Source organism: Cricetulus griseus (assembly GCF_003668045.3).
Source record: "Cricetulus griseus strain 17A/GY chromosome 1 unlocalized genomic scaffold, alternate assembly CriGri-PICRH-1.0 chr1_1, whole genome shotgun sequence".
NCBI classification, from domain to species: domain Eukaryota; kingdom Metazoa; phylum Chordata; class Mammalia; order Rodentia; family Cricetidae; genus Cricetulus; species Cricetulus griseus.
In genome coordinates, this window is record NW_023276807.1 from 161180751 (window position 1) to 161195589 (window position 14839).

The 14839-nt window shown below is 43.9% G+C and overlaps 1 protein-coding gene across 2 annotated transcripts in view; it reads right to left on the reverse strand.

Moving 5' to 3' along the window:
• The window catches only part of Prkg2 (protein kinase cGMP-dependent 2), a 93814-nt gene extending 92338 nt beyond the window's left edge, over positions 1 to 1476 (reverse strand). For both annotated transcript variants that reach the window (XM_035453219.1, XM_027387604.2), the window contains exon 1: positions 1016 to 1476. In XM_035453219.1, coding sequence (XP_035309110.1) covers positions 1016 to 1476 — 461 coding nt within the window. The remainder of the gene's footprint in view (positions 1 to 1015) is intronic.
• Between the last annotated feature and the right edge of the window lie 13363 nt (positions 1477 to 14839).

A 14839-nucleotide genomic window follows, 5' to 3' on the forward strand; every position in this document is an offset into this window, starting at 1 on the left:
TTTAGTCAGAAGTGTACCCACATATACACACTGACATACACTTACAAAAAAAAAAAAACAGAGGTAATATTTTCTTTCAAAAATTCAAAATTTTATCCCCAACATGGATACATGATAAGAGCACAGGAACCTTACAGTCCCAATTTGATTAATGCATTGTATACATTTTGAAATACCACACTGCACATATAAATGTGTACAGTTATCACATGTTGATTTGAAACATTTAAATGGAAATCAATCAAATTTTTAAAATTAATTCTAACTTTTAATTTGTTCCCTTTGCCTGAAATGCTCTTTTCACCTAATTTCTGCTTGGTGTTTATCCTTCATGTCTGTGCTAAAAGGTCACCTCATCCATCAGCAAGGCCTTCATGACAATTACACTTCTTTCACTTTTTCTCACCACTCCCCAGATACTACCCACCACACTGCTCCTCGTCACTTTGTCATTTATCCCAATTAATAATCGCACATTCCTCATTTGTCTCTCTGTGTGTGCTGTCTCACCACACAAGAAGGCAAGGTCTGCATCTGTTTATTTTAAGCAGTGAATGAATGATGTCATCCTCCTTTGCATCTCCATCATGGTCCTTTCTCAGAACTCTTGCAGACCAGTGGCTAGAAAGCTGGCTTTGCTGTACATGGTCAACCCCACCATGCTCTGAGTACATTGCTAATCTGCTTCCTTAGGAAGACTAGTGCATACCTTCTAAATGGTCTTCACTCCTCTGCGAGTGTCAACAGAACAGAGACGTGTCTACTAAATCTGCCCCCTCAGTTGTACCTGTCTCTGAAACTAGACACCTCAACATCTAGGCAAAGCACAATTCCAGTTTTGAAGGCAAAGCTGCATATAAAGGAACACATTTCCCGGACAAGCCCATAATACAAAATTCTCTATACTCACAACCGAGGTTTCCATGCCCTTGGCCATTTAGGAAGCTGCGTGGATACCTCTGGTCCTTCCTACTGTGCAGGCCACTTTAGTGAACAAAGCATAGAAACTGCTTACCTGGAGTCCTTCCTGACTCTTGCTTTTTCAAAGGAAAACTCGGGGGGTTTGTTGAGGTCATAGGTGCGGGTTGTGGGTTCTGCAGACACTCCAGCCTTCGCCCCCCTCCTGCTGTGGAGAGAGACCAGCCCTGATGTCTTGCGGTGAACCTCCAGAGGCACTTTGTCGGGAGAGGCCTGCTGTGGGCTTCCTCCCTGCACATGAATCACGTCCTGCAGCTTGTTCAGTTGGATGCACTTGCTCTGCAGCTCTTCCGTGAGCTCGGCGATGGCCACAGTCTGCTTGGACAACTGCTCCCGCAGCTCCTTCAGGTGGTACTCCCGTTCCTGAAGTTCTGCATCCTTCCTCCTCAGCTCCCTCTCCAGCTCTGCCACCTTGTTACGCAGAGCGTCCGTGCTGAGGTTCCCTGACTGGCCATCTGGGTGCTTAGCGTGTTTGGGTTTCACCGAACCATTTCCCATGTTGCTCGAGAATCTAAGGGAGGGCACAGAACTGGGAATGAGCAAGTGGAGTTCCACCTTCTAACAACCCTCCCCTTTCCAGTTCACTTCATAAACAGACACAGAGCAGTCACCACCCTTTGATGAGAAATAAACTCCTCCATCGGTACAGAGGACACTCATGGCGGAGTCCTTTATCCCTCCATAGAGAGCAGTTGGCATTTGGGTTCCTTCTTTCACCAGTACAAGCATCACACCTGAGCCTTTTCTACAACTGCCCTGAGTCATCTGCTGTGCTCTTTGCTTGTTCTCTCTGGACAATTGTCAAAAGCATCCATCAAGACTGTGGTTTAGATGTCAGCACAGCAGAGATTAGATGCAAGGGAGAAGGCACAGCGGCAGAGGCTTGGAAATGTCACAACTCCCTCCCACCACTCCCAGCAGCTCTAGGAAAGAGCACCCCTGGTTTAGAAATAACATGCCTGCATTCATCAGAGGGTAGAGGCAGATTTGGTACCACTTTGTTATTAGTTTGTTCCTGCCTGGCACCCTCATAAGTGTTGCCTCTCTGACAATGCTGATTGTTAAAAATGTTTAAACTGTGACCCCTGAGAAGAAAACACCTGTGTGAAGCTTCTTGTTCATCCTTCACTTTAGGTCCCAGAGTCAAGTTGCAGAAAAAGTGATGGTTCATGGTGTGAGAGTCTATTCTTCTAAAAGAAAATCTTCAGGGCCCAAAAGATAGCTCAGTGGGCTCATGCACTTGCCACACAAGTGTGATGAACTTTGTTAGTTCCCACACGAATGCTGGGCAAGCATTTCAGCTTGCCTGTATTCCTAGTCCCAGGAGAAAGAGACAGGAGCCACCTAGAACAAGTTTCGTAACAGGACTAGCCAAACTGGTGAGCTCTAGGTTCGGGGAAGAGACCATGCTTCAATATACAAGGTAGAAATAAATTTACAATGACACCTAACTTCAACTTCTGGCTTGCCTAGGCACAGAGACTTATGTGAGCATGTGTATGTGTACACACACACACACACACACACACACACAGAACATGCATACATGGGTGAATACTACATACATTTGTAAAAGGGGGGTCTCTTCACATGGTAGCTGAGGGATAGTTCAGTTGGTAAAATGCTGGGCAAACAAGCATGAGTGATAGAAGTCAGGCTTATAATCCTGGGATAGAGATAGGAAGATCCCTGGGGTTGGGTGGCCAACCAATCTAGCCTAATTTGACAATCCTGGATCCCAGTGAGAGACTCCATCTCAGAAACACAAAGTGGGTGGCTGCTGAAGCATGACTCCTGTGACCTTTAGCTTCCAAGTGCGTTCTGAACAGGGACACACACACACACACACACACACACACACGTAATCTCATGGAGAACCCAAAGTTATCACTAATCCAATGGGTCTCTTGGTGCAAGAAGAAGATTAGAAATTACAAGGAATCATTTTAATTGATTTGTCATTTTTTTAAAGTTCCAAAGCTGTGTATTTATTTTAACATTTATTACAAATTCAAAAGGCTGGCACAAAAATGTCTTGTTTCATTGATATTACTACTTCAATGGAAATTAAGTTGCATGTTTAGGTTTACTGAAACAATTTCACATAAATAATAGTAAATTCTTAAAATGTAAGTCAGGGCTGGAGAGATGGCTTAGAACTCAAGAGTGCCAACTGTCTACAGCCATCTGTAACTCCAGCTCCCAGGCACCCAATTCCCCGTTCTGGTCACCATAAGCATTGCATTCACAGGTGCCTATGCATAATTAAAGCTTAAAAAATGTCTTTCTGAGCAATAGTTGAGAAGCTACCTTAAAAGCCCTTCTCTGATAAATGAGATTGATGACTACCTTATATGCTATTCTAGAACCTTCATCCAGTAGCTGACGGAAGCAGACACAGACACCCACAGCTAAAGCTAAACACTGAGCTGAACTCTGGAATCCAGTTGCAGAGAGGAACGAGTGATAAGCAAAGGGGTCAAGACCAGGCTGGAGAAACCCACAGAAACAGCTAACCTGAACAAGGGGCTGCTCATGGACCCCAGACTGATAGCTGGGAAACCAGCATAGGACTGTTCCAGACCCCCTGAAGGAGGAAGTCAGTTTGGAGGTCTGGACAATCTACTGGGCCACTGGAAGTGGATCAGTATTTACCCCTAGTACACAAATGAACTTTGGGAGCCCTCTCCTCATGGAGGGATACTCTGGCAGACTAGGAACGCTGGGGAGGGTCTAGGTCCTGCTCCAAATGATGTGACAGACTTAGAAGATGCCCCCATAAAAGGCCTCATCCTCCCTGGGGAGCAGAAAGGGGCTGGAATGGGGGGGGGGTGCATAGGGGCAGGGGAAGAGGGGAGGGAGAGGGAACTGAGATTGACATGTAAAAGAAGCTAGTTTCTAATTTAAATAAATAAAAAATCTTTCTTTAAAAGTAAATCACCTGCAGGTCATGAGCTCACCAAGTAAATTTGCACTACTGAAATATAGCAGGCGCTGCCCTGGCTGCTCTTCTCACACCGCACATGGCAGTAGTGGATGGCATAGTCTGGGGAATCATGCATCAACTGCAAAAAATCATCTGAAATACCTCTGATTTTAAAAAATCAGAAGAGAGGATAGAAACTGAGGTTTATAAACATGCATTTTTCCCCCACCCCACCCCCTTCATGTTTCAAGCTCAGGGAGAAACAAAGATCCTGACTTGATTTTATTGCTTCTACCAGATTAATTGTGGCCTCCACAGAGGCCGGCTAGATGCAAAAATGTAACAACACACTCTCCAAATTTTAAATAGGTGCTACCAGCCAATGGAGGTTGCCCAGGACCAAGACAGAAACAAGAAGGGAAGTATCTTCCAACACTGAGCAACAACTCCTCCCAGGATTCTTGCTGGGAGCTGCCATTAATAAACATAAGCCCTTGTGGAGTTGCTTTAACAGGCTGCAGACATGGAGCACGCATAACCTTTCCTTTTAGCTGCCATGCAGCCAGCAGCATTTATTATTCTCAGCATTAGCATCGCACAAAGACAGAGGACAGTATAATTTAAAGAAGTGAGCCTAGACAGACTTGAATCCAGAATAAGACATTCTGAAGACATTAGATGAAGACTTGGGAATTCACTTGAATGCTATTCTGGAAGGCACTCCTCTGAAATGAACATATGCACAGGTTTCTATCATGCAGACAGACTTTGTGAACCATGAGAGACAAGGAGGGAAAGGGTTTGTCTTATAGAGAACTCGGCAAGCAAAATCAGATTTAAATGTAACATTAAACTAATGACTGATTCTGCAGTAAGGGAACAATTGCTTACTAAGCTCCAAGTGTCATGTACTCTATCAAGGCATAGCGTCTCATGGATTAGAAGTTGGATTTGACAGTGAGAAGAGCTCTAACACCCTAAATATGAAAAGGTCTAGAATCATTTCTGTTCTGTGGATAGAGCAAAATCAACCCAATCGTCTCACAAACCCGAAGCACAATTAAGTAGAGAGTGTCAAATCATCCCAAACAGCATCCTCTTTTCCTGAAGTTGCCTTAGAAGCTGGATTAATCTTGTGAGCTTAATTTAGAATTCCTAGAATGGGGAGAAATGAGAGCAGCAAACTTACCTTTCAAGTCACAAAATAACACAAGTTTCTAAATCGCTCAAGACTAGTATGAGCTCTTACTTCACCTGTTTAAGCATTGCTGTCCCGCAGAAAGTTTTCAAGTTTCTGGCCACATATAACCTGACTAGATTCACGTGCAGCTTCTTAGCTGAAATCTCAGCTAAGAAGGCAAGTGACTTCTCACATATGGATTGCTAGCCACAAGGAGAATTGATCTGCAGGATGTTGATTCATCAATCTAGAAGCTACAGGTTATTAAAATCATTTGTACATTAAAGGACAATGCATAATGTAATAAGAAATGACTTTAGAGATAAAAGCCCAATTTAACAGGAGCGCTAGATTCAGGTTATGCAAGAAGAGGAGCAACCTGCCCTCTCTCAACCTCCTATAAATCACATGGCATCTCTGATTTCAGGTTTGTATCTATAAAATGGCATATTTATCTCCATGTCATAAGGTTATGGTGGAGATTTAAAGCATCCTGTTCAGTGCAAAACACATAGGAGCCATCAGGTACATAGGGGTCTCTTTTAGCAATATGGGACTAGAGATAGGTTCATATATCTCAGTAGGGGGGAAACACAGTTTCATTTCTACATAAGGTAGAAGTCTGAGCAACTGGACACCTTGAAAACAAGAGGTCTTTAAAGATGCAAATATTCCCTTGTGGATCTTATATTTCTGGACCTTATATTGTATTGAGAAAAGAAACCATTGTGAAACAAAAAATATATAAACAAACAAACAAATAAAACAAGGAAACAAGCCTCACCAAAAGATTGGAGATGAGAAAACAGTTTGAATGGTGACACAAAACCATATCCAGAATTTCCAGGTTTCCTTAAGTCTGGTAACTCCTTAGTATAACTTCTACTTATTCTCACATGCTGATGTGAAATTCGGAAATCAAAAAGGCCCACTGAGTTACCTCTGAAGGCACAACACTACTCATTGGAGAGGGGATACACTTCATAGTCAGGGAGGAGAGAAGGAATATTGAATCATGGCATTTAGCAAGAGGAGAGGGTAATATCATAGTTTCCTTTTATTATACTAATTCTCTTTGTGCAGAAGAAGCTACTCACAGAAGGGCAGAGGGACTGGGAATGACTTGCAGGCTGGTTCACACCTTGCAGTCAATACATCAAAATAAATAAATAAATAAATAAATAAATAGATAGATAGATAGATTTTTCCTTCAGCCCTAGAATAGTTTAAAAACAAAATCTTGGGTCTGATGTAGATAATATTTGATGTGCTCTTTACCCACTTAGAATCTAATAGAAATGCATCCTCATGAACAGACACCAAAAAACACAGACACACACACTCAGAAAGAGGGAGGGAAAGAGGGATGGATGAGGGAGGGAGGGAGGGAAGAGTGGGTAGTTGCAAGCATATGTTGCATGGAGCTATGTTGGGAGATGGTAATAAAGTGCTGGCTAAGACTACAGAGCCAGAGTCCCTGTCCTGGTGCTTTTGATCAGTTTTTCTGTGTCCCCAGAACAGCTACTAGGCTTCAGTGATAAGAGCAGAAAAGATAGCTTGACACACAGATAGACAAACAGATAAAACTATTTGCATATCATTTAGTACTCTTGAGGGTCATATGACATATACAATGATAAGAATTTAGCACTGTTCCTTGTGTATAGCATTATGACTGGATAAATACTAGACAGTTACTGTCAATATTATTTACCAAAGGAAATAAATTATCCCCATCAAAACAATGTATGGATCAAAAGTTATATCAAACTAAGCAAACTATTGAAGGAGAACAGTCAGAGACCTGACTCTACCACACATTGTGCTCACTACAAAGCTACAAACACTGAGAGGGTATGAAGAGGAAAGTGGTAGCTATGAGGGCCCTAGTGAAATCATACCGGTGTAGATCAGTGGAACACAGCCTCCCAGTAGCAGACTCAAATTATGCAATCAGATGACCCTTGAAGAAAGCAAAGTGAACCAGATGGAGAAGAGGGCACACAATGCCACCATGCAGGGAAAGAATGAAATCACCTGAGCGTAGACTTCACAGTTTTTACAAAATGTAACTCCAGGGTAGATCACAGGCCTAAAAGTAAGACACAAAACTATAAAAACTAGAAGATATCCCAGAAGAAAGTCTAGGTGATCATGGATTTGGTGGTAACTTTTAAAATACAGGACTATAAAAAGAAATTGTTAAGTTTATTCTTTGCTAAAACCCTGCCAAAGAAGAGAGTGAAATAGTCTGGGAGAAAGCAAATAAAGGAGGTGTTCTCCACACACTACATTTTAAACAAATCTGGCGGCAAAAGACTTAAAAATATACCTCACCCAAGATTTACAGATGGCAAAGAAAAGGGGAAGAAGACACAGTCATCTGTGGGTAGACAACTTCAAACTAATGCAACAGGGAGATACCAAGACAGTGATGACAATTCACAGTACAGAGTGCACCAGAGCTAACAGCATGGGGGCTGACAGGAAGGTTGGTGTCACCAGAGGACATGTAAGGTGATACAGCACCTCAGAAGACAGAGTGGGTGTTTGTCACTAAGTTAATCATATTTCCCTTGTTTAATCAATGATTCACATGGTTTCCTCAGGACCTTCAGCGTTATTCATAAAGGCTGCAACTTTGAGGCAACCATGTCCTTCTGCTGGTTAACAAAGAAACTGCTGTCCATCTATTTAACAGAATATTGTTCAAGAATACGAAGTAGGATTAACCAATGAGAAGACATAGAAAAACTCTAAATACATATTACTACATGAAAAAGTCAACTGGAAGAACCTACATACTGTAGGAGTCCAACTGTACAGCGTTATGGGAAATAGAAGTAAAGGCAGTGAAGATGAGTGTCCGCCAAGAGTTTTGGAGAGCAGGGGAGAAAGGAATAAGTGAGTGAAACACAGAAAGTGTTTGTGACATTGAGACCATTCTGTATGATACTACAATGAAAGATGTATGTTATTGCACTTGTCCCAACCCATGGCATATACATTACAAAGGAGAAACCCATTTATAGCTGATGGGATTTAGTTAGTTATATGTCCATATGGAGTCATCAATTGCAGCTAACATATCATTCTGCTGCAAGCCCCTAAGAACAGGGACTAGAGAGCTGGCTCAGAGGTTGATAGACCTGGCTGCACATCCCGAAGACCAGACTTCAGTTATCAGCACCCACATAGGGTAGCTCATAACTGGCTGTAGCTCGAGATCCAAAGGATCTGATGCCCTCTTCTGGCCTGTGTGGGCACCACACACATATGGCACATGCACTCAGACATATATGCACATAAATAAAAGTAAATGTTAAAAATAAAAAGAAACCTGTTTTTGAAGTTGTTAGGAACAAAGGAAACTCATGGGGGTGGTACATAGCTAACTATACTTTTCTATGAACCTAAAACTGGAAAGTAGAGAGCCTATTAATTAGGAAACAGAACACTTACTATGAAGTAGATGCAAGAAAATCTAAAGCCTATCTCACCGAAGAAATGGGCTGAATGTACGAAGAGTGGAAAGAAAGTAATGAGTAATAAGGCTTAAAAAAGTAATATACTGGAGTAAGAACCCAAAACTGCACATGCCTTATTATGGTATCTGGGGTTTAATGCAAGCCAAGTTCTTTTTCAAGCTGCATAGTCATATCTGTCCTTTAGAAGATAATGCTCCTGGAATAACTATGAAACCAAATGAAGAAATCTTAGGGGAAGTAAAACAAAGGCAATTGCACCAATCCAAGTAAGATGTGCTTATGAGATTAAACTCAGCCTGGAGTCTCAAACCTATTCTAATGACTCAAACTTCTTGAAGTAGAAAAAATACAGACTATCTCCATGGTAACTAGGAGGAGGAAAACATTACTATAGAGGATTTCACAGAAGTGATGGCTACAGGTAACTGCAATTTCCTTTCCTTCAATAAATCATGAAAAGCAGAGTAGTTGTTTTTTTTTTATCATATTGGCAGTTTAGCTTGAAATTGGAGGAGGGGATTGTACTGGCTTCCTTGGATAAAATTCTAAGATTATATGAAACTGATGCATATCTGTATGGCTACCATTTACTGGTCTCTCCAGAGCCCTTTTAGAAAATAATTAACCATCACTAAATACCTAAATCCCTGCTTCTTCCTGAAGCAAGTCAAACAGTACTGAAGAACTGACCCTGTGAGAAACAGCTAAATCTCCTGTCAGTGACACAATTAAAATCCTATTTCCACCCTCCCTGTGACAATGGACAACAGGCTCAGTTTAGAATCTGCTGTTGTTTTATCTATCCACAGTCTCTTGATTTTGAGAATGCTTTCCTCTCGACTCACAACCATATGAGCTTGTCATACCAAACTTCCAACCACTGCCAGCTCTCTGTGGACAAACCCACCCCAGAAGAATTCACATCATGAATGTTTTGACTAATATGGTTTCTAGATGCTAAAAGCATTTAGTAGCATTCTATCCAAGTGGGCATGCTATCCAAGCACATAAACAGCAAACACAGAAATGTGAGCTGGTATACATAGGTCAGGACATTGTAGCCAGTGGAATTTGAGTGACAGGCAGGAGAAAAGAGAATCAATACTAGATGTTCACCTTGTAGCAACTGGATGAGAACTGATGCCATTAGTCAAAATGAGGATAGGATTTGCGAGGCAGAGTAACAGTTTAATTTTGGACACACTTAAGATGAGAGACTTGTGCAAATTTCAAGCCCAAGAGTAGTAAGCAGTAATAAATAAGGAACTAGAAAACCAAATGAAAGGGAGAAACAAAGACCTGTAGCTGACGTTGACAAATAAGTGGAAACTGAAGATGGTCCTAGGGATTTGTGATCACACAAGGAACAGCAGCATTGAAATCTAAGTGTTAGACTGGAAAGAAAAGTAGAGCTGTGGTAAGGAGCTATGTGTTAAAGTGAGAAGGGGACACATACACAGAACTACAGGCAACTGAGGACAGCTGGGAGTGGAAGAGGTGGCCCTCCCCAGGGAAGAGCACACCAATTGGTTGTCCACTGCCAAGTGGCCAGCCCTGAAAATACACATACAAGCAACACTGTATGGAATGAACAGGAGATATATCCATCTATGTATTTTTGAATCTCTATCTATCTATCTAGATATGTATATCATATAATTACAATGAAAAATGAGGCTATGAATTTGAAAGAGAGCAAGAGGATACATGGGAGATTTTGGAGCAAGGAAAGGGAAGGAAGAAATGTATGACTATATTATAATCTCAAAAAAATAGAGGTGATTGAGAATCTCAATTTGGGGTAGAATCTCTAATTGCACAAGAGACAATGCGGCAAGTCAGTTCCAATGTTTTCACCTTGGACAGGTTGGAGGAAAGTGGTCCTTCCGTTCTCTGTCACTCATTCACCCATGGAGCATCACTGACAGTGATCCTCCATGACACAAACAGGAGAGAGGAGTCATGCAGGGGGAGTCTTATGGAGACAGAAGATGTACTAGATGCCCATGAGTCAACAAGATAGCAATGCCTAAGCAAGATGCAAAGAAGGAAAAATTTAGGTCAGTTCTACAGACGTAAGACTTGAATTCACATGAGGAGACGAGACCACTGAAGAAGAGAAGAAAGAAATACCTACATTGTGGAGTGCAGACATATGTCATACCCATGAAAATTTAATTTGTGGGAGAAGAGGAAGAGAAGCAACACCTTTCGGGTTGGATAAGAATAAGGAAAACTTGTAGGAATAAGAGAAGTCTGATAGACACCAGGGAGATAAAAATTTCAAGTGGCAAGCAGGTGGCAGCTCAACTCCCAGAAGCATCAAAAGAAATGAGATGAGAGAGGAAAGCACAGCCGTTAGCCATTTCAGAAAAGTGAAGCTGGAACCTCATTTAAAAGGTCCCAGGGAAAGAGCTGGTGCCAAGAGTTGGATCTTCAGGATGCTATTAATGGAGCATGCTAAGAATTTTTACAATAGTAGAAATGAGAGTTCTTATAAGCCCAGGATAATGAGCCAAGGAAGCTAGAGAAAATGAAAACATGGGGGAAGAGAGAATAACTGGAAAATAACACGGAGGAATCAGACAATACGAGACTACCAGGCTTGGGCAACAGCCAGTCAGCACATGTCTTCTTTCCCTGTTCAGTGAGTTTTCATCTGTCTCCTGTGAATTTGGAGGCCGGGAGTCAAGGACTATTGCTAAAGGTGGGTTCACAGGCATCATCTTTGCAAGTTGTTTATTCTTAGTTATGCTGTGGTGTCGCAAGGCAGAGAACAATCTAATTCTCTAAAGAGATTCTTCACCCCATCACCTCATTACCCTGGTGTGAGAAACACAACAGGAACGCGAGCAACAGCTGTTGTATATTCCGTGGGTTGATCGCCTTCTCCATGAGCTAAATAGAAACTTGCAAAGATGAGGAATGGTTTCTAAGGGTTTTTTGTGTGTATGGGGGTGTGGCAGGGAACAGGTGGATGCTGCACTCTCTTTAAGAAAAATTGTTCCTCTCCTACAGTAATTTGGAAATAAGATGAAGATGTAGAAAGCAAGGTGACATCCTTTCTAAGGGTCCCAGGAGTTGCTTCTGTTCTTGGCCCTCGACTGCCCTGTTCTGCCTATGGGCTCAATTCCCAACCTTGAGCTAGAACCCATTTCTTTTTCTCTCATCTCCCAAGTGGCCAGTTTCTTGGCGTTTGTTTGCTGGCTTCCCTTCTTCACCAGGATACGCAAAAATGTGAACGCGCCTCAGGGTGCTGAGTGACAGGACAGCCAAACAAGTTTACAAGCACTTGTAAAAAGTCCTTGCAGGAGTGTGAACCCATGAGCTATCCAGACCTTGGAGAACAAAGCCTGGATGGCACACCGTGATGGCAGCCCTGAGCCCCCAGCCCCAGCAGAACTCAAGGATGTTGCAGTCACATTGTGTCCTGAACCCAACTGCTGTATGGAACCACCGGCGCCACAGGGAGAGAACTCAACGTGTCCACATGCCCACATGCAAAGAGCATGAGAGACCCGCTGGGTGGGGAGAAGTACACACCGCGCAATACACGCCCAGTAGCACCCTCATGTCCCCATGCTATCCCTCTCCGGGCTTTCCTCGGGTGCCGGAGCCCCCCAGCCTCACCAGGCCGCCGTGTAACTTTCCAGGTGCGCAGCTCGTCCCTCCGCGCGGTCGCAGCGCCTAGGCGTTCTCGGCCACGCCACCCTCCTACGGTCCCAGCCGGGCTCAGCTCAGCTCTGCCCCTCCGCACCGTGCGCACCGTGCTGGGTCCGGGTTGCTGGCGCCGCCGCTCGTGCTGCGTGGGAGCCGGGGATTCGGCGGGCGCGCTGCGGGCAGGAGCTGAGGCGACGTGGGTGCTGCCGCCTCGCTGGTCTGCGGGGGCCGCTGCGAGAAGGAGGCGCGCCGGAGGGAGGAGGGAGCTCGGCGGAGAGGAGGGACGGAGGAGGGCGGGGGTCAGCCCGGCGTGGCGTGGAAGAGCCCGGAGCCCGCTTCCTTGAAGGTGGGGTCACCGGCGCCGGCGCGAACCTGTACTCCGGAGCCAGCCTGCAGCAAAGGCGACAGTCTGCACTTTATACCCCTAACCTCCGGAGTGAGGCAACTTAAGTAGGGCGATAACATCGTGGATGCAAGCGGGTGGTTGGTTGTGTTATTATTTCTATTTCAAGTGTGTGGGCCGAGGGAGAGGAAAGTTGGGGGGGGGGGGTATTCATCATCACCTTCCCTCTCCACCCCTGTGCCTCCAGCCTGCTTCGCTGCAGGCTCTTGCTCTTGTTCACTGGCTGGCTCTCTCTAGTCTACCTTCCCTTCCAGAGCGCAAATCTGCAGGCATACATCCTGGACATGGTCTCTGGTGTCACAGTGGTGCCCTTCTAGAAGACACGTGACCCGGGGGTTGCTTGGACGCACTGTCTTCCAGGACTCTGGAGCCTTAACTCTCTTCTAATCTGCCCATTGCACGTGACGCATGCTGGAGACAGTGGCTGAACTGAGTTTCAAGGGTCAGAGATTATACCTCCTAAAATTTGTAAGGTTTTATTAGCACGGAGCTTTCTTGGTTATTCAAGCAGGTAATTTAATACTCTCCTGTGGTCTTTTAGGCACAGTATCCTGAGGTGTGCATTCTGGTTTTCTAAATATAAATGGACATACTCACCCGCCACGGTATTCTGTGTTCTGGTGTTGTGAGATCCCGCTGTAGCAAGTTCCCCTTTCTTCCTTCTTCCAGAGGAACATCCTGGCAGACTCACAAGGACAAGGACAGTCTCTCTGCCGAGTGGACAGTACAGCGAGGGTCTGTCTAGTCTTCGATTTGTATCTAGAGAACGTTAGAATCCCTCTCTCTGGGGCTGTCAACCAACCGGAGGCTGTGGGTCTCCTGTAACTCCAGTATGCACTATTACATACATAAACCCACATAGAATGAGGACCGTGTACACTTATTGAATGGGGCCATTGATTTTCAGAGGATAAAGAGCGGTTGTTTGTTTTTTTCTGCTAACTGGGGAAAAATTAAGCTCAGGTATTTTTTCACACGTCTGTACATTTTATGCTGGCCTCCAATGCTGCCTTTCCAGAGAAAATTGGGGTGAAGAATTCCAAAGAAAGGGGGAAATCCATCGAAAAAATAAAGTCATGAGTAAGTCATGGTGAGAAAGGATTTTAAGTCAGACTTGATACATTGAGCAAAGAATACAAGAAGTACATTAGGAGTAAATGTGTTTCATGAAAACTCTTGGTCCAGTGTGTGTTCACTAGGTCAACCATGTCACAGGTATGTTCCATTCGCTGAGGTAAAAGCTTGAAAACCAGTAGTGGGGTACAGAGAGTGGCATAAAACTAAAGATAAAGAGGAACTTGGGTGCTCTCCTAGCAACCAGGTAGTATTCTTTCAGGTCAGCTTCACTGTCAGCAGAGAAACAGGAGAAAAACAAACAATTCAGGAGAGGGGGGATGGGGAGCAAGAAAAAGCAGACAATGAAGAAGAGGAAGAAGGGAAAAAGGATGGAAGAGCACTATTGTTTAGGAATTTGAGGCTGTCACCCATTCTTTCTTGGAGGCTTTAAGTTGACCCTGACTCACCCCCACTGTTCACTCCTGGAAAATCAATGATGAGCAGGATTCAACTATCCTGTCAACTTAGAGTCTACAATCCAGTGGGAGACACAGACACTAAACAATTAAATATACATGTGATAAATAGTGAGAAAGAAAAGGATGGGAATATGAGGCTGTCACGGGAGTCTGCCACTATTAATAAATAACCCAAGTAAAATGTCTGAAATGATAAGGGCATTTATTGTTTCATGCAGCAAGAAGTCCCAAGGTCAAGAGTGTCTAGTCAGTCAATTCACCCACTGAGTAATTCCAGAGAGGTTTGTGAACCATTTCCGTTATTTTCTCTGCTATCCCTAGCATGCCAGCTTTATCCCCAGAATTGCCCCACCCAGTCTTCTGGACTGGAGACTCTCTAGTTATGCAATTCTGGCCCTGCCAGAAGGCAACACAGTGTCTTTTTCAAGAACAGGACAGTCTCTCTCAGAAACTTCCAGTGAGACTTCTCATCTTCCACTTCTCAAAACTGGGTCATGTGCCCAGCTCCAGAAGCAAGAAATAGTGGAGTGTTGCTCTGGTTGTTTGACTTGGGCTCTTCAGGTTTAGCCTGTGAAATCTTCAAGACTGCAGCCTCAAATTGGAAGACTCGACAAAGGAGGACAAGGAGACAATGATTGTGAGTAGGCAGTGTCAGGTCTGCTAGAGGGA